We start from the raw sequence: 19859 nt of genomic DNA, 5'->3' as shown, positions 1-19859 counted from the left end.
TGCAGAGCTCCTGCTGTCTGCAAGCAGACAGGCTCCTGCAATCCCAAGATCCTACCTCTGATTCCTCCACCCTTTTCTTACCTCCCCCTTCCAAAGGAAACGAAGTATTTGGCGGCCACCACCATTTGCATTGCAGGCATCTGAATACATCAGTCAGATTTGTTGCTCCCCGCCACTGGATTGTGACTGAGGCACCATAGAAAAATATATTCTTAGCCGCATAAAACCCAGCCAGCACACCAGTGGCACAGAAACTTAACTTTATATCATGTCTTCCAGTTTCTCCCTATCCCCCCCCATCCCCCCTCCCTTACTGCAGACACCACGGCCCAGGACCCGTTCAGCTGCAGGCCAGAAACTGTGCTGGCAAAGTCAGATGTCTCCAGGAGGCTTCGGAAAGCTGTCCTCTGGACTTGTGCTTAGAGGAGCAAGGGTCTTCTGGCTGGCTTTGGCTAAAGGGATTCCTTATGGATCCCATTGGCGTGTGCAAGGGGAATGTGCACCGTGTACTCATTTATCAGTGCAGACGTGTTCCTGAGCATCTCGTGGAACGTGTCCACTGTCTTCCTGTAAACATCCCTGCGTAGCACAAAGGGACGGAAAAGGTTGAGAGGCTCAGCCCTCTGGAATACGATGGGGAAGCCCAGCTCTGCTGGCACCTTCCCATTGCCGATGAAGAAGTGGCAGAGCTTCTTTTCATGCAAACATTTCTCCAGGAATTTCATCATGTCCCGTAGACGGACCTCCAACTTCTCTGGGGCCCAGTCCTGACTGGGACACGCCTGCAGGAGATGCAGCATCACTGTCTTCAGGTGGTAGTTGGTGAGCCCGCTTGGACCTGTGAGGCTGCACTGCTTCCCGTGGAGGAAGGAGAGGATCTGAAGGCAGCTGACATGGCAGGCGTTGGCAGGCAGTGTTTTGGAGACCAGCTGGATGAACCTTCTCTCATACACTGCGAAGGTGACAAACCAGTGAGTGCTGGAGGGGAGGTCTGCTGCCAGGCTGCTCCGAGGGAAATGAGAGATGAAGTAAACATCGGAGTTCTCGTACTGCACCACAGGGGTGAGGTTGAAGGCAATCGATTTCCCTGACCTAAATTTTATCTTCAGGGCTCCCGGGGAGTCCAGGAGGCTGAAGGAGAGGTCAAATTCATACTTGTGGGAGATTCTGTTCCAGGCCTTGGTGACCGCAATCTGGAACCACTTCATGACTTGGTTGGCATCCAGATATTGAGTATTTTTGAAGTACAGGAGGTCTTCCATCTCACTGCTGGGCCTGGTAGTATTGGCTTGACTATGCAGGAGGCACAGCATATCTTCCCCTAGTTTAGTCTTGTCACAGATGCAACCTGTCACAGCCCCATCTGCCCTGCAAACCTTGATAGTGCCATAACCTTGTTCATCGGGGGGAGAAGAGGTGCCAGAGCACCAGGTCTGGGACCGAAAACAGTATGGTTCTGGGGGGGCAAAAGGCACTATCAGATCACAGACAAAAGGTTTACGCACTCTCCAGTTCTCATACATGCTCCCCACGCCCATGCAGTCCTCCACTTCCATGTCAGCATCTCGGTTACAAACGCTCCTCAAGGCTTCCAGCAGGTCATCTGCAAAGCCTTCCACCATCTCCCGCATCCTGGCCATGTCTCCGGTGGTACCCAGGATGCGCTTCTCACAGAAGCTGGCCAAGACGGCCTTGTCAGGAAATGCCACACCTTTAAACGCTTTCCCCAGGACAGCCATGTCATCCTCTTCTCCTCCTGTGTCCTGCCAAGTCCCTTCCTGGAAATCCTGCCTCCAGAGCTCAATCATCAGGAAGATGACCATGGAAAGGGCAGTCCACATATCCCATGGGACCTTTTCCTCTTTGCTTTCCTCCACCACCTCTGCAGCCTTTTCCAGAGTCTTCTGAGTGGCTTCCTGGGCTGCAATCTCCTGCTCCAAGCGCAACCACTCCAGCCGAAGGGTCTCCTCCCGCTCCTTCATCTTCTGGATGATTTCTTCCGTGGTCTCAGGGACAGAGCCATTCTCTTCAAGGAAGAGGAGCGGTCGGTTGACAATAGCTATAATCACCACTAGGCACACCCGGAAGATTCCCATGGGCATGGCAGTTCCTTCCCTGGAAGAGAAAGAAAGGCAGAATGACCCACAATCCAGAGTATATTCCCTCAGAAAGAAAAACGAAAGGAAGCGTTCCCCTGAATAAAAGCTTTGGCATCCTTTGTAGTCCTGAAAAGAGTCTAGAAGCTGCTAAGCACATGCTTGTTACTGCAAGTTATCAACCAAGCTTCCCAAAGAGACTTCGTCGGCAGATGGCAAGGATGAAAGTGTCCTCTCATCAAATTGACTTTGAAGCACAGAACTGTCAAGGCACTTGCTGCTACTGTCTGCCCACTCTGATGCTGTTGGGGCACCGTGGGAAGGCACATCCTCCCTCCCTCCTTTAAAGTTCCCCAGAACTGAGAGGGAAACAAGCAGGCAGGACCTCCCCAGGCGTAAAAAAGCAGGACTGGAGATGAGCACTGCTTTCCCCCCATATAAGGCTAACGTTGCAGATGTGGCAACAGCATAGGCAGGGCTGTCCTGGCCACCTTCCACGTTAAGCATGTCTGGGGACCCACACAGCCAGCTTAGGTCAGGGCCATCTTCACTGCTAGCACTGGTATGCGCACCTGGAATCATAGAATCATAGAACAGTTTTGGTTGGAAGAGACCTTCAAGAGCATCGAGTCCAACCTTTCTCCTATCTCTATCAGCACCACTAAACCCTTTCAGTAACAAAATTCTTCTGAATATCCAGCCTGAACCTCCCCTGGGGCAGCTTAAGGCCATTTCCCCTTGTTCTATCGCTTGTTACTAGGGAGAAGAGACCGACCCCCGCTTCGCTACAACCTCCTTTCAGGTAGGTAGTTGCAGAGAGCAATAAGGTCTCCCCTCAGCCTTCTCTTCTCCAGGCTGAACAGCCCCAGATCCCTCAGCCGTTCCTCATATGAGACATGCTCCAAATCCTTCACTAGCCTGGTAGCCCGCCCTCTGTACCCTTTCCAGCACCTCAATGGCCTTCTTGTAGAGACGGGCCCAAAACTGGCCACAGTACTCGAGGTGCGGCTGCAACAAAGCCAATTACAGGGGAATGATCACCTCCCTGCTCCTGCTGACAACACCATTCCTGATACAGGCCAGGATGCCATGGGCCTTCTTGGCCACCTGAGCACACTGCTCGCTCATGTTCAGCCGGCTGTCAACCAACACTCCCAGGTCCCTCTCTGCCGGGCAGCTCTCCAGCCACTCCTCCCCAAGCCTGTAGCGCTGCTGGGCGGTGTTGTGGCCCAAGTGCAGGACCTGGCACTTGGCCTTATGGAAACTCACGGAATTGGCCTTGGCCCAGCGATCCAGCCTATCTAGATCCCTCTGTAGAGCTTCCCTACTCTCTAGCAGATTGACACTTCCACCCAGCTTGGTGTCATTTGCAAACTTACCAAGGGTGCACCCCATCCCCTCGTCCAAATCATTGATAAAGATGTTAAACAGGAGTGTAAAGATGTTAAACAGGAGTGGTGCCCTGGGGGACACCACTTGTGACCGGCCACCAACAGGATTTCACTCCATTGACCACAACTCTCTGGACTCGGCCATCCAACCAGTTTTTCACCCAGTAGAGCGTATGCCCATCCAAGCCAAAAGCAGTCAATTTCTCTAGGAGAACGCTGTGGGAAACAGTGTCAAATGCCTTACTGAAGTCAAGGTAGATGATATCCACTGCCTTTCCCTCATCCAGCAAGCGGGTCACCCTGTCATAGAAGGAGATCAGGTTTGTTAAACAGGACCTGCCCTTCATAAACCCGTGCTAACCGGGCCTGATCCCCTGCTTGTCCTGCATGTGCTGCTTAACAGAACTCAGGATGATCTGCTCCATCAGCTTCCCTGGCACTGAAGTCAAACTGACAGGCCTGTAATTTCCTGGATCCTCCTTCCATCCCTTCTTACGTAGGGGTGTTATATTGGCTGACTTCCGATCTGCTGAGACCTCCCCAGTCAGCCAGGACTTCTGATCAATGATCAACTTACTAGCCGTGTGAGGAAGTCAGCCTCCACACATTCCAGGAACCTCCTGGATTGTTCCCTCTCTGCTGTGTTGTATTCCCAGCAGATACCTGGGAAGTTGAAGTCCCCCACAAGAACAACGGCAAGTGACCGTGAGATTTCTCTAAATAATCCGAAGGCTTCACCGGGGCGGACAGCTTGCCTGACACATCCTTAACCCGTGCCCCAGGGAGGCAGCAGAATTCCCTACGAATCGGGTCTGGACGGCATATTGGGCCCTCTGTCCCCTTCAGGAGGGAGTCACGCCCAACAACGACGCATCGGTTGTCTTTTTGGAGGTAGTTTTGACGCCTGTTCTAGGGCGACTTGGTCTTGGTGGCACTTCCGGCCTGGGTGAACTATCCACCTCTCCAGCAGTCAGTTCCTCCTGCAGGGCCCCATACCTGTTCGGCAAGGGGAACTGGGAAGGTGAGGGAGGCCAGGAGTGGATTTGCCTGCTTCTCCGGGCAGAGACCTGTTTCCATTCCCCTCATCTCTTTGGTCTCCTCCTTCTGCCTGGTGGCAGAGGGGAGATTGTTGGCATCTTGGGGAGCCTCCACATGCTGCCTTTGCCTGAGGGAGTGGCTCCACCAGTCTATCTCCCTCTCACACTCCCTGGCACTTCTTAACCTCTCCACTTCCCCCTTCAGCTCTGCTACCAGGCTGAGCAGGTCATTCACCGGGTCGCATGGAACACAAGCGCTGTCTCTGTCGCCCTCTGGCACAAGCGACAGCCCGAAGCACTCCCTGCAGCCTGTGACCTGCACAGCTGCATCCCTGCGTGGGACCTCTGGCTGGGTCGCCCCATTTCTTTGGACAACGGTTTTTGCCTGGGTTGCCACCACAGCCGCCCGCACCACCCACAGCTCGGGCTGCCGCGGCACGCCCAGGTCCCACCGACTGACTCCCCCAGCACACCTCTGGCCCCAGCAGAGCTCCGAGAGCTTTCCGAGAGGCCCGGCTGCCCAAAGCGGCAGCTCCAGCGCCCTGCCCCAGCAAAGTGCCGCGCCGCGCTCCTGCCGCGGCGCTCCCCGATTTCGAGTTGCTTTGTGTGGTTACTGGCTCTGCTGCTCGGACCTCACACTTAAGAAAGCTTTCCATGCCGTGGGGCTCACGATGCAAGAATGCAAGGCCCAGCTTTTCAGGACACAGTTCCACTGCTGGGGCATCCGCCCGACCCTGACGAGGCCTCCCAGAGGTCAGAGGGTGCTCAGGCTAAAGCCTGGGCTGTTTCTTCCCAGGTGGCATTTCTGGTTCTGGAGGGCTGGCATTGCCATCAAGGCCCCAAGCGCCTGCTCAGGGCAGGAGAATCTAAGGTTGTCACGCACGGCTGAGACGTGGCAAGCTCACCAGTCCCTCTTTCTAGCAACATCACCCCTCCGTCCTAGCAGAGGGAGATCAGAAGGACAAGACGGACGAGCAGGGGTATTTCTTCTTCCAGCTGGGACATTTTAACACAGCCCCTTTATGGCCTTAAAAGCGTGTTTGTGCAAGAAGGGTTTCTGTTAGAGAAACAAAGTCTATCCATGACATACCTAATCAGTCAGACCAGAAATCATAATTTCATTCCTAACACACCAATTCATCCTGCCGTGGGAGTGAGGCTGTTTCACAGAGAGCCGAGAGATGGCGAGGCACCCTGCGTGCACCGGGAGCTGAGGGCTGCAATTCCCTCCCCCTGCAATAGCTCCTTCCTGGCCTGAACCCAGCGTGTTTTGGTGCCACAGCAATCCTGCTGTCCCAGCATCTGGGCAAGGAGGAGAACATCTCTGGCAATCCCATTTATGCCTCCACAGGGCACGCGTAAAGACAGATCATCGCGGCGGGTCTTGTTATCGTTACTGCACAACAAACTGCTGGCTTACGATTGCAGGAACCCAGATTTCCTCAATGTGAGCGCTTACTGTATATGGGAACGGCACCCTTCGGCATGCAATTACCTCTGCTTACAAGAGGGCTGGGACTGGAATAACAAGGGAAGGGAACAGGATTGAGATGTGCTGTCCAAGCAGCAAGAAAATTCACACGGTGCTCAGGGTAACGCTACATGCCCCTCCCTGTGTAACATTTTAAGTGCCCTTTTCTTAGATCCCATGTACATGCAGAGATGAATGCCCTTATGCCAGCATTGCTCTGGAGATGGTTTGGGGGCCTTTCTTGTCCTTTTTTACATTTATATTAACTCTTTAATTCATCAGGCAGTGAACTAAAGCTGAATTCATGCCCAAAGCTGGGTGTTCCAGTTATTCTGTGAGCTCCGTGCCTGGCCACATTTTCAAAATAAACTGGGATCGCCCTGCACTGCAAAGGGCTGTATCAGTGTGCCGGGGCAGGGCAGGAAGCGCTGGCGAGTTCCCTTCCTCAGTGCTACGCTCTTGCAGAGCACGTGTGCTTTCCAAGCTTAAACATAACATGGCCAGGGGCCAGGGGCCTCCTCTTGCCATTTTGACCAGGATGACATTGCCGCTCTGCCCTGCCAGACCGCTGTCCTGTGGATGCAATGTTTTACTGTTACCAGGTTACTGGTCTGAGACGCATGAGGCTGAAAGAGGTCAGCTTCTTAGGGTCTTCTTGTACCCTTCAAGACTCTCTCGTGCCCAGCTGCCCATGGGCACACCGCTTCCAGAGGTTACCTGCCCAAAGCTCTGCTAGCAGAAGGGCTTATGCCAGGCATCCCCAAGTCCATCACTGGCCGGCTCATCTCAATTCGTTTTGGGTCACACTGACAGTCTAGGCTACCCCAGCTGATTCTGCAGCAGCAAGTTAGGAAGCAAGCACACAGCTCTTCCTCCAGAACAACAATCAGCTGCATCCTGCAGCACTTGGTATGTTCAAAGGCTTCACCAAGAGCACCGGCAGCCCTGCACTCTCAGACCCCAGGCAAGTTAGTCCTCATCCTTTCAAGCCTGAAGCAGCCTCCCCAGCTGGAGGATCCCGTTCAGCCCCACAGCAGGTCCTGGATGAGGCGTGGAGCGCCAAGAGGGGAAAGAGAAAGATGACACTGCTCTCCAGCAGTTCAGGTCGGTGCGGCTGGAGGGCCCTTATAGTCGAGGCGGACACTCAGAGCCCATGTACTGAAACACACCGCAGGGTGACTAAGGGTTCATTGCACCAGCCTACCCTTCCCACCCCACTGCGTATGCATCAGCACATGTCGTCCTGCCCAGCTTTCACCTGGCACGGGCAGCAAGAGCCCAGACACTCAGAGGAGGATCCTCAGCGGGTTTCTGCCCTCCAGGATGAAGATCCCACTGCTGCAGCGAGAGCACTTCCCCAGACCCGTACAGAGCCACGAAGACTCCCCCACTTCCCACTCCACCATCAGCTGCGACAGCACCCAGCACAGCCCGCCCAGAGAACACGCAGCACGGGGTAGCCAGGAGAGGCTCCTACTCTCCCATCTCTTGAGCACACAGTCAGCTGCAGCAGACACAGCCCAGACAGGAAAATTATAACAACCAGGACTGTTGATGATCCTGGGCTACAGAACTCATTTCACCGCAGCGTGTGGCTTACCCTGGGAAATTGTAACTCCTGGCTAGGTAGACTTGTGCTGCAACACTTCAGCCAGCTGTTTCTCAGACCTATCCAATGCTGATTCAGCCCCAGTGATCACTGGAAGGCAGAGTTCTTAATGAAAGTTGTGCAGAGCTTTCTGTGGGGCTGGAAGACACGTCGCCTAGGAAACGGCGGCGTGATTCTATGAACTCATACCAGGCTTTGGAACTCCTCATTAGAATATTAACAAGGAGGTGCCACTCCCTTAAACCGGGGAAAGGGGTTAAGCAGGAGGCTAAGTGCTGGTGGTGGGTGGTTGCTGGAACTTGGCTGTGGATACGTGTAAGACAAGCAGGGAAAGAGGATTCCTCTTGCTGAACTGGAAATTCAGGGGTTCAGCCACTAAGGGCAACATCTAGCAGCAATACTTAGGGCTTGCCACAAAAGGGCATTTTTTAAGCAGCGATTACCAGAAGAGTTAGTTTGACTTCCTGTGGATTCATATTCTCAGGAAGTCTGACAGCCCTGGCATTATTCTGGAATAGCTATTCCACTTTATGTTCACATTGCTTCTTCTCCTGGACAATTTCTACAGGCAGGCAGAGACCACAGAGAGTCTTGCTATTGGGCCTACTGTGCTAGGCTCGCCCTGGGCATATCCCCACTCCATCCTCCTGCTCTCTCAGAAACATTTTTGGGGGAAGTAGAAACAAAACAGACTTCATACTTCTTTACATTTTATACAAGACTTCCTTTATTATAAATAAAGCTGCGTGAGAAGTTCCATAGAAATCCAACAGTGTCCTGCTATAAAAGCAGCGGTTTGAGTACAGTCTTGTCAATCCAGGAAGACCTTAGTTTGGAGAGTTTTGGTGTTATTGCCCATCTCAGCTGCATTGCCAAGATTGATCTCCATACTACAGTTTTGCTTCTGAGCTACCATATTACACACACACCCCCAACCTTGGAAAAAAAACCCAAGGCAAGTAATAAATAAAGCACTTTACTATGTAGGATGCTATGAGAGTAAACCCCTCAATGATCAGCAGCTAAGCTGTTACAGGTGGGTAAAGTCTCATTTCTCCACCACAGAGAAAACATTGCAAAGGCTTTGCATTAAAAATGTCTGGTGAACAAGCACCAAATGCTGCTCCTGGATAAAGTTTTGGATCCTTTTGCTAAAATACATCTTTATACCCCCGTAAGACCTGTATAGAGAGCAACTCCGAGAGAAAGAAGCCATATTCTGTGGTTGCCACATACTAAAGAGTGAACTCCCAACAGCTCCCCTTAGAAGACATTTGGCTCCTGAACAGCAATCATAACCTTAGCCCAAGACATTTCCTAGAGGCAAATGGCTCCTAAGGCTATGGGGTAGATCAGCGGCTGCTGGCAAGCCACCACTAATTCCATTGCTTTGACAGGGCCTATAATAAAATAGTAAAACCACGAGCTGAGGGTGGAGGGAGTGGCTGGAAACCAGCAGAAGGCAACAGTTCATCTGTTAAATTCACCTGGATAGCAAAGAGCAAGAACAGCACAGAGATACAAGAAAAGGGTCCAGGACAGGCCGTTTACCCTGCCTTAGGATCCTGCACAGAGATACAGGCATTACCAAAGAGATGTTGTGTGTTTGTTACTCGCATGTCACGTGCTGGTTGGTTTTAAAAGAACGTTACTCTGAACCACAAAATCCCACGTCCACCCTCACCCTTTAAGGCTGCTTCCTAGGGAGGCCCAGCCAGACTTCAGTCAAGGCAGAACTAAACGTGGGCAGCACTAAAATGTCTTGGGACAATTTTACTGGCTGACAGTTGATGGAGCTGAACTGTCTGATAAACCTTTCTCAGGAAATGCGAGTGTGGCCTTTTACCGATAGTACTTGGTGGGCGAAGATTTAACACAGGAAAGACCAGGCACTTCAAGGAATGACGTGCTTCACATCATGGCCTCCTTGTACCCCTGCAGAGGTCTGATCCAGAGAAACACTGTGTACCCGCATCTCCTCTGATGGGACACCTATCTATCTCTGGTATATGGCTTACAAAGAAGATCTCTGCCCCGAGGCTTCCTGGGCCACAGCTTATACTCCCAGAACACTTCTCCCCCGCACAGGTATGAGTGGATTCCCTCACAGCCTAAATGCACAGAACAGACTTCTTCAAAGGTGCTCGGGGCAAAATGAGCATATTGCATGTAGGAAAATGAAGCCAAGCAATTTGCTTTCAGGGGAATCAAATCCATAAATCCCTCGGTTCAACTCCAGCTCGCCTTCAATTAAACCCCATGGGAACACTTCAGGGTCAGTTTAGGCTTACGAGAGAACAGGCATGCAAATATAGAAGATGAAGAACAAAAGATTCAATCCACTTATCAGTTCAGGTTCCCCTTGGGTCTGAGCAGCAGTGCTCGGAGCTGTGTAAAGACGAGTTTAGGCATGTTTACAAGCCCGTAGGACTGGCGTTACAAGGCTTTCTTCTGGCATTTTTAACAGGGGAGTTACCTTATTCTGTTCCACAGCCTTTTCTTCTCATCCTCCGCCTGCTCAACCTTATGTAAAAGTTATTTTTCAACCCTGAATACCATTTCCTGGAAGACCTGGGTCACAAATTTGTTTCTGTTCTTCGGACAGCCTAAATTTGGACTCCTGACAGGAAACGGCAGAGGAATTTTTATTTTTCTCTGGCTGGGCGGGGAACACATTTAGAAGTGACTCTGACCACAACTGCTTCAGCACGACCTACCCGCCTGCCAGCAGCTCGTGCAAAACTGGATCTGCTACAGTAACTGTGCAGTAAACCTGGGCAGGTAAAAACGGCAAATTGCTTGGGTTTGCAAACAACGTACACAGCTTCCAATGTAGCCTCCAGGCTCTGGTATTCACCCTCCCTGGACCTCTGCCTGTCACCGCCTGCCTATCATGTCCCCTGAGATTGCTCCTGCCCTCCTTCCTACTGGGGAAGGCTTGCTTGGCTGTATCAATGAAAGCCAGGGGCTTACAACACTCGTTAGCGTTAGCAATTAGTCCTCCCTGTTGCTCTGCCAGCCCTGGCAGTCTCCCAGGCACTCATCGCCAAGGGTGCTGAAGCAAGCGCTGATAATCCAAGGCTCTTTCCTACTGGCATTACCCACCAGCATCTTCTCTCCCATTTTGCTTCCTACCCCTTACTTTCTGCTCAGAAATAGCACTTAACCACCCTATAGCTGTGATGACAAAAGCCAAGCGTTCCCTGTCCCCCCTGTACTTTCTTCTAAACCCGGTGTGCAAAGAGGAGTTACGGCTTTCTCTGCCTTTGTGCCTGAAATGTCCCTCATTGGTGGAGGGACAGACAAGAGCAGTCATGGAGGAGGTGGTGAAATGGTTTTTACCAGGAAAAGGGAGGAGAGCACACGTCCATGGGGAGTTTGTCCATCAAGAGGCTCGAGAAGCCTCATGCTGAATGCTGTCCCTAGCAGTGATACTGGATTAAATCTTGTCTCTGATGCATGTGATAGAGAGGATTGATAAAAAGGGACCTGTAGAGTCATGGTAATACCATCCCTGATGGGTCTCGCCACCCAGAACAACCCCCTCTTGTAAAGAGGACTCAGAGAAGCCCTGGTGTAAAACGTTGCAGGAAATCCTGGTGTAAGGAAATGGCAGAAAGGCCCCTTAGGACTGGAGGCCAGGCCTCTGGGACCAGCATGAAGCAGATCTGCGCTGAGGCCTTGGCTGGGAACCTGCACAAGCAGACAAAGGAGCATGAGGAGCTCCTGAGCCCTCTCCTCCAGCAAAGTCACCTCGGCAGCGCCGCGCTGGCATGGCACTAACATGCTGCTTCCTCAGGCAGTTCAGGCATCTCCATTTCTGCACTGGGTTTTTTAGCACATGCCTCAAGATTCTCCCATGGCCTGGAAGCCTGCAGAAGCTGTCATTTCCCCATCACACTCCCAGCTCAGCAAACTACAGTCTGCTAGCAGCAGCTCCTCAGAGTCCCATCAGGGCAGCAGTCTTTAAAAGGGTGGAGGAGATCCTACATGGAGGCAAGCAGGTGGCTTTTGCCTGGGTATCTGGGAGCAGAAGGGATGCGACACAGACCACAAGGCAGAACTGCCGAGCTCTGCTACATGTGCACCTCTTTCATCCCCTCTTCCTGAGTCAGAGCCATCCTGCTGGCCTTGGCCTCATTAAAACCATGCTGGGAGAGTCACACTCCTATTGGAGGGTGATTGTTCCCTCCTGCTCCCAGACTGCTGAGGCTGGCTTCGTTACAGTACAATTTTGGAGAACTGCTGCTTTTATGAAAGCAAAACCTGTGGCAGTCCTTTCTCATTTGGCTGTTCTCAGCCTTGCTGCCCCGAGGTAAGGAAAACAAAGAAAGAAACCAAAACGCCAGAACCCAAGAGTGATGTTCTTGTCCTCTACCTAAAGTAAAAAAGGCTCCTGTCCATTTATCCATGGCAAATGGCCAGGAATATAACCCACTAGCCATGATACCATGAAGAAAGTGGAAGACGTGAATGGACTGAAGACAAGGACCCTGCTGCCTGCTCCACTCCATCCTGCCCAGGGAGAAGAAATGTGCAGGAGTGTTGTTGCTGAAGGACAGGAGAAAGCATTGAAACGATTGCTGCAAGTCCTATCCCGAAGGCTTTTTTTTTTATAACTACAGTTGCCTTTTGATTAAAGAGCGGTGGTTGATTTAAGGACCTCCATCCAGTCCAGATCTTGTGCATGACCCTCCTCCTCCTCACATCAGCACCAAGTCTTATGTTTTGTTGCAGAGCTCCTGCTGTCTGCAAGCAGACAGGCTCCTGCAATCCCAAGATCCTACCTCTGATTCCTCCACCCTTTTCTTACCTCCCCCTTCCAAAGGAAACGAAGTATTTGGCGGCCACCACCATTTGCATTGCAGGCATCTGAATACATCAGTCAGATTTGTTGCTCCCCGCCACTGGATTGTGACTGAGGCACCATAGAAAAATATATTCTTAGCCGCATAAAACCCAGCCAGCACACCAGTGGCACAGAAACTTAACTTTATATCATGTCTTCCAGTTTCTCCCTATCCCCCCCCATCCCCCCTCCCTTACTGCAGACACCACGGCCCAGGACCCGTTCAGCTGCAGGCCAGAAACTGTGCTGGCAAAGTCAGATGTCTCCAGGAGGCTTCGGAAAGCTGTCCTCTGGACTTGTGCTTAGAGGAGCAAGGGTCTTCTGGCTGGCTTTGGCTAAAGGGATTCCTTATGGATCCCATTGGCGTGTGCAAGGGGAATGTGCACCGTGTACTCATTTATCAGTGCAGACGTGTTCCTGAGCATCTCGTGGAACGTGTCCACTGTCTTCCTGTAAACATCCCTGCGTAGCACAAAGGGACGGAAAAGGTTGAGAGGCTCAGCCCTCTGGAATACGATGGGGAAGCCCAGCTCTGCTGGCACCTTCCCATTGCCGATGAAGAAGTGGCAGAGCTTCTTTTCATGCAAACATTTCTCCAGGAATTTCATCATGTCCCGTAGACGGGCCTCCAACTTCTCTGGGGCCCAGTCCTGACTGGGACACGCCTGCAGGAGATGCATCATCACTGTCTTCAGGTGGTAGTTGGTGAGCCCGCTTGGACCTGTGAGGCTGCACTGCTTCCCGTGGAGGAAGGAGAGGATCTGAAGGCAGCTGACATGGCAGGCGTTGGCAGGCAGTGTTTTGGAGACCAGCTGGATGAACCTTCTCTCATACACTGCGAAGGTGACAAACCAGTGAGTGCTGGAGGGGAGGTCTGCTGCCAGGCTGCTCCGAGGGAAATGAGAGATGAAGTAAACATCGGAGTTCTCGTACTGCACCACAGGGGTGAGGTTGAAGGCAATCGATTTCCCTGACCTAAATTTTATCTTCAGGGCTCCCGGGGAGTCCAGGAGGCTGAAGGAGAGGTCAAATTCATACTTGTGGGAGATTCTGTTCCAGGCCTTGGTGACCGCAATCTGGAACCACTTCATGACTTGGTTGGCATCCAGATATTGAGTATTTTTGAAGTACAGGAGGTCTTCCATCTCACTGCTGGGCCTGGTAGTATTGGCTTGACTATGCAGGAGGCACAGCATATCTTCCCCTAGTTTAGTCTTGTCACAGATGCAACCTGTCACAGCCCCATCTGCCCTGCAAACCTTGATAGTGCCATAACCTTGTTCATCGGGGGGAGAAGAGGTGCCAGAGCACCAGGTCTGGGACTGAAAACAGTATGGTTCTGGGGGGGCAAAAGGCACTATCAGATCACAGACAAAAGGTTTACGCACTCTCCAGTTCTCATACATGATCCCCACGCCCATGCAGTCCTCCACTTCCATGTCAGCATCTCGGTTACAAACGCTCCTCAAGGCTTCCAGCAGGTCATCTGCAAAGCCTTCCACCATCTCCCGCATCCTGGCCATGTCTCCGGTGGTACCCAGGATGCGCTTCTCACAGAAGCTGGCCAAGACGGCCTTGTCAGGAAACGCCACACCTTTAAACGCGTTCCCCAGGACAGCCATGTCATCCTCTTCTCCTCCTGTGTCCTGCCAAGTCCCTTCCTGGAAATCCTGCCTCCAGAGCTCAATCATCAGGAAGATGACCATGGAAAGGGCAGTCCACATATCCCATGGGACCTTTTCCTCTTTGCTTTCCTCCACCACCTCTGCAGCCTTTTCCAGAGTCTTCTGAGTGGCTTCCTGGGCTGCAATCTCCTGCTCCAAGCGCAACCACTCCAGCCGAAGGGTCTCCTCCCGCTCCTTCATCTTCTGGATGATTTCTTCCGTGGTCTCAGGGACAGAGCCATTCTCTTCAAGGAAGAGGAGCGGTCGGTTGACAATAGCTATAATCACCACTAGGCACACCCGGAAGATTCCCATGGGCATGGCAGTTCCTTCCCTGGAAGAGAAAGAAAGGCAGAATGACCCACAATCCAGAGTATATTCCCTCAGAAAGAAAAACGAAAGGAAGCGTTCCCCTGAATAAAAGCTTTGGCATCCTTTGTAGTCCTGAAAAGAGTCTAGAAGCTGCTAAGCACATGCTTGTTATTGCAAGTTATCGACCAAGCTTCCCAAAGAGACTTCGTCGGCAGATGGCAAGGATGAAAGTGTCCTCTCATCAAATTGACTTTGAAGCACAGAACTGTCAAGGCACTTGCTGCTACTGTCTGCCCACTCTGATGCTGTTGGGGCACCGTGGGAAGGCACATCCTCCCTCCCTCCTTTAAAGTTCCCCAGAACTGAGAGGGAAACAAGCAGGCAGGACCTCCCCAGGTGTAAAAAAGCAGGACTGGAGATGAGCACTGCTTTCCCTCCATATAAGGCTAACGTTGCAGATGTGGCAACAGCATAGGCAGGGCTGTCCTGGCCACCTTCCACGTTAAGCATGTCTGGGGACCCACACAGCCAGCTTAGGTCAGGGCCATCTTCACTGCTAGCACTGGTATGCGCACCTGGAATCATAGAATCATAGAACAGTTTTGGTTGGAAGAGACCTTCAAGAGCATCGAGTCCAACCTTTCTCCTATCTCTATCAGCACCACTAAACCCTTTCAGTAACAAAATTCTTCTGAATATCCAGCCTGAACCTCCCCTGGGGCAGCTTAAGGCCATTTCCCCTTGTTCTATCGCTTGTTACTAGGGAGAAGAGACCGACCCCCGCTTCGCTACAACCTCCTTTCAGGTAGGTAGTTGCAGAGAGCAATAAGGTCTCCCCTCAGCCTTCTCTTCTCCAGGCTGAACAGCCCCAGATCCCTCAGCCGTTCCTCATATGAGACATGCTCCAAATCCTTCACTAGCCTGGTAGCCCGCCCTCTGTACCCTTTCCAGCACCTCAATGGCCTTCTTGTAGAGACGGGCCCAAAACTGGCCACAGTACTCGAGGTGCGGCTGCAACAAAGCCAATTACAGGGGAATGATCACCTCCCTGCTCCTGCTGACAACACCATTCCTGATACAGGCCAGGATGCCATGGGCCTTCTTGGCCACCTGAGCACACTGCTCGCTCATGTTCAGCCGGCTGTCAACCAACACTCCCAGGTCCCTCTCTGCCGGGCAGCTCTCCAGCCACTCCTCCCCAAGCCTGTAGCGCTGCTGGGCGGTGTTGTGGCCCAAGTGCAGGACCTGGCACTTGGCCTTATGGAAACTCACGGAATTGGCCTTGGCCCAGCGATCCAGCCTATCTAGATCCCTCTGTAGAGCTTCCCTACTCTCTAGCAGATTGACACTTCCACCCAGCTTGGTGTCATTTGCAAACTTACCAAGGGTGCACCCCATCCCCTCGTCCAAATCATTGATAAAGATGTTAAACAGGAGTGTAAAGATGTTAAACAGGAGTGGTGCCCTGGGGGACACCACTTGTGACCGGCCACCAACAGGATTTCACTCCATTGACCACAACTCTCTGGACTCGGCCATCCAACCAGTTTTTCACCCAGTAGAGCGTATGCCCATCCAAGCCAAGAGCAGTCAATTTCTCTAGGAGAACGCTGTGGGAAACAGTGTCAAATGCCTTACTGAAGTCAAGGTAGATGATATCCACTGCCTTTCCCTCATCCAGCAAGCGGGTCACCCTGTCATAGAAGGAGATCAGGTTTGTTAAACAGGACCTGCCCTTCATAAACCCGTGCTAACCGGGCCTGATCCCCTGCTTGTCCTGCATGTGCTGCTTAACAGAACTCAGGATGATCTGCTCCATCAGCTTCCCTGGCACTGAAGTCAAACTGACAGGCCTGTAATTTCCTGGATCCTCCTTCCATCCCTTCTTACGTAGGGGTGTTATATTGGCTGACTTCCGATCTGCTGAGACCTCCCCAGTCAGCCAGGACTTCTGATCAATGATCAACTTACTAGCCGTGTGAGGAAGTCAGCCTCCACACATTCCAGGAACCTCCTGGATTGTTCCCTCTCTGCTGTGTTGTATTCCCAGCAGATACCTGGGAAGTTGAAGTCCCCCAAAAGAACAACGGCAAGTGACCGTGAGATTTCTCTAAATAATCCGAAGGCTTCACCGGGGCGGACAGCTTGCCTGACACATCCTTAACCCGTGCCCCAGGGAGGCAGCAGAATTCCCTACGAATCGGGTCTGGACGGCATATTGGGCCCTCTGTCCCCTTCAGGAGGGAGTCACGCCCAACAACGACGCATCGGTTGTCTTTTTGGAGGTAGTTTTGACGCCTGTTCTAGGGCGACTTGGTCTTGGTGGCACTTCCGGCCTGGGTGAACTATCCACCTCTCCAGCAGTCAGTTCCTCCTGCAGGGCCCCATACCTGTTCGGCAAGGGGAACTGGGAAGGTGAGGGAGGCCAGGAGTGGATTTGCCTGCTTCTCCGGGCAGAGACCTGTTTCCATTCCCCTCATCTCTTTGGTCTCCTCCTTCTGCCTGGTGGCAGAGGGGAGATTGTTGGCATCTTGGGGAGCCTCCACATGCTGCCTTTGCCTGAGGGAGTGGCTCCACCAGTCTATCTCCCTCTCACACTCCCTGGCACTTCTTAACCTCTCCACTTCCCCCTTCAGCTCTGCTACCAGGCTGAGCAGGTCATTCACCGGGTCGCATGGAACACAAGCGTTGTCTCTGTCGCCCTCTGGCCCAAGCGACAGCCCGAAGCACTCCCTGCAGCCTGTGACCTGCACAGCTGCATCCCTGCGTGGGACCTCTGGCTGGGTCGCCCCATTTCTTTGGACAACGGTTTTTGCCTGGGTTGCCACCACAGCCGCCCGCACCACCCACAGCTCGGGCTGCCGCGGCACGCCCAGGTCCCACCGACTGACACCCCCAGCACACCTCTGGCCCCAGCAGAGCTCCGAGAGCTTTCCGAGAGGCCCGGCTGCCCAAAGCAGCAGCTCCAGCGCCCTGCCCCAGCAAAGTGCCGCGCCGCGCTCCTGCCGCGGCCCTCCCCGATTTCGAGTTGCTTTGTGTGGTTACTGGCTCTGCTGCTCGGACCTCACACTTAAGAAAGCTTTCCATGCCGTGGGGCTCACGATGCAAGAATGCAAGGCCCAGCTTTTCAGGACACAGTTCCACTGCTGGGGCATCCGCCCGACCCTGACGAGGCCTCCCAGAGGTCAGAGGGTGCTCAGGCTAAAGCCTGGGCTGTTTCCTCCCAGGTGGCATTTCTGGTTCTGGAGGGCTGGCATTGCCATCAAGGCCCCAAGCGCCTGCTCAGGGCAGGAGAATCTAAGGTTGTCACGCACAGCTGAGACGTGGCAAGCTCACCAGTCCCTTTCTAGCAACATCACCCCTCCGTCCTAGCAGAGGGAGATCAGAAGGACAAGACGGACGAGCAGGGGTATTTCTTCTTCCAGCTGGGACATTTTAACACAGCCCCTTTATGGCCTTAAAAGCGTGTTTGTGCGAGAAGGGTTTCTGTTAGAGAAACAAAGTCTATCCATGACATACCTAATCAGTCAGACCAGAAATCATAATTTCATTCCTAACACACCAATTCATCCTGCCGTGGGAGTGAGGCTGTTTCACAGAGAGCCAAGAGATGGCGAGGCACCCTGTGTGCACCGGGAGCTGAGGGCTGCAATTCCCTCCCCCTGCAATAGCTCCTTCCTGGCCTGAACCCAGCGTGTTTTGGTGCCACAGCAATCCTGCTGTCCCAGCATCTGGGCAAGGAGGAGAACATCTCTGGCAATCCCATTTATGCCTCCACAGGGCACGCGTAAAGACAGATCATCGCGGCGGGTCTTGTTATCGTTACTGCACAACAAGCTGCTGGCTTTCGATTGCAGGAACCCAGATTTCCTCAATGTGAGCGCTTACTGTACATGGGAACGGCACCCTTCAGCATGCAATTACCTCTGCTTACAAGAGGGCTGGGACTGGAATAACAAGGGAAGGGAACAGGATTGAGATGCGCTGTCCAAGCAGCAAGAAAATTCACACGGTGCTCAGGGTAACGCTACGTACCCCTCCCTGTGTAACATTTTAAGTGCCCTTTTCTTAGATCCCATGTACATGCAGAGATGAATGCCCTTATTCCAGCATTGCTCTGGAGACGGTTTGGGGGCCTTTCTCGTCCTTTTTTACATTTATATTAACTCTTTAATTCATCAGGCAGTGAACTAAAGCTGAATTCATGCCCAAAGCTGGGTGTTCCAGTTATTCTGTGAGCTCCGTGCCTGGCCACATTTTCAAAATAAACTGGGATCGCCCTGCACTGCAAAGGGCTGTATCAGTGTGCCGGGGCAGGGCAGGAAGCGCTGGCGAGTTCCCTTCCTTAGTGCTACGCTCTTGCAGAGCACGTGTGCTTTCCAAGCTTAAACATAACATGGCCAGGGGCCAGGGGCCTCCTCTTGCCATTTTGACCAGGATGACATTGCCGCTCTGCCCTGCCAGACCGCTGTCCTGTGGATGCAATGTTTTACTGTTACCAGGTTACTGGTCTGAGACGCATGAGGCTGAAAGAGGTCAGCTTCTTAGGGTCTTCTTGTACCCTTCAAGACTCTCTCGTGCCCAGCTGCCCATGGGCACACCGCTTCCAGAGGTTACCTGCCCAAAGCTCTGCTAGCAGAAGGGCTTATGCCAGGCATCCCCAAGTCCACCACTGGCCGGCTCATCTCAATTTGTTTTGGGTCACACTGACAGTCTAGGCTACCCCAGCTGATTCTGCAGCAGCAAGTTAGGAAGCAAGCACACAGCTCTTCCTCCAGAACAACAATCAGCTGCATCCTGCAGCACTTGGTATGTTCAAAGGCTTCACCAAGAGCACAGGCAGCCCTGCACTCTCAGACCCCAGGCAAGTTAGTCCTCATCCTTTCAAGCCTGAAGCAGCCTCCCCAGCTGGAGGATCCCGTTCAGCCCCACAGCAGGTCCTGGATGAGGCGTGGAGCGCCAAGAGGGGAAAGAGAAAGATGACACTGCTCTCCAGCAGTTCAGGTCGGTGCGGCTGGAGGGCCCTTATAGTCGAGGCGGACACTCAGAGCCCATGTACTGAAACACACCGCAGGGTGACTAAGGGTTCATTGCACCAGCCTACCCTTCCCACCCCACTGCGTATGCATCAGCACATGTCGTCCTGCCCAGCTTTCACCTGGCACGGGCAGCAAGAGCCCAGACACTCAGAGGAGGATCCTCAGCGGGTTTCTGCCCTCCAGGATGAAGATCCCACTGCTGCAGCGAGAGCACGTCTCCAGACCCGTACAGAGCCACGAAGACTCCCCCACTTCCCACTCCACCGTCAGCTGCGACAGCACCCAGCACAGCCCGCCCAGAGAACACGCAGCACGGGGTAGCCAGGAGAGGCTCCTACTCTCCCATCTCTTGAGCACACAGTCAGCTGCAGCAGACACAGCCCAGACAGGA

The 19859-nt window shown here is 52.8% G+C and overlaps 1 protein-coding gene and 1 pseudogene across 1 annotated transcript; both read right to left on the bottom strand.

The window, feature by feature from the left end:
• Window positions 1–452: 452 nt before the first annotated feature.
• LOC147415320 (inositol 1,4,5-trisphosphate receptor-interacting protein pseudogene) lies at window positions 453–2102 on the bottom strand (annotated as a pseudogene).
• A 10686-nt stretch (window positions 2103–12788) lies between these two features.
• On the bottom strand, window positions 12789–14438 carry LOC104340289 (inositol 1,4,5-trisphosphate receptor-interacting protein). Its single transcript, XM_009960315.2, has one exon. It carries the CDS (start codon window positions 14436–14438, stop codon window positions 12789–12791), a length of 1650 nt encoding a protein of 549 aa, XP_009958617.2.
• Between the last annotated feature and the right edge of the window lie 5421 nt (window positions 14439–19859).

The sequence above is a fragment of the Leptosomus discolor genome, chromosome 6, assembly GCF_034619465.1.
Source record: "Leptosomus discolor isolate bLepDis1 chromosome 6, bLepDis1.hap2, whole genome shotgun sequence".
Classification (NCBI taxonomy): Eukaryota; Metazoa; Chordata; class Aves; order Leptosomiformes; family Leptosomidae; genus Leptosomus; species Leptosomus discolor.
Note: the sequence above shows the minus strand (reverse complement) of the source record. Positions and strands in the feature narration are given on the sequence as shown.

Coding starts and splice junctions, on each gene's coding strand:
- LOC104340289 (XM_009960315.2), bottom strand. CDS start 14,438: ATGCCCATGGGAATCTTCCGGGTGTGCCTAGTGGTGATTATAGCTATT.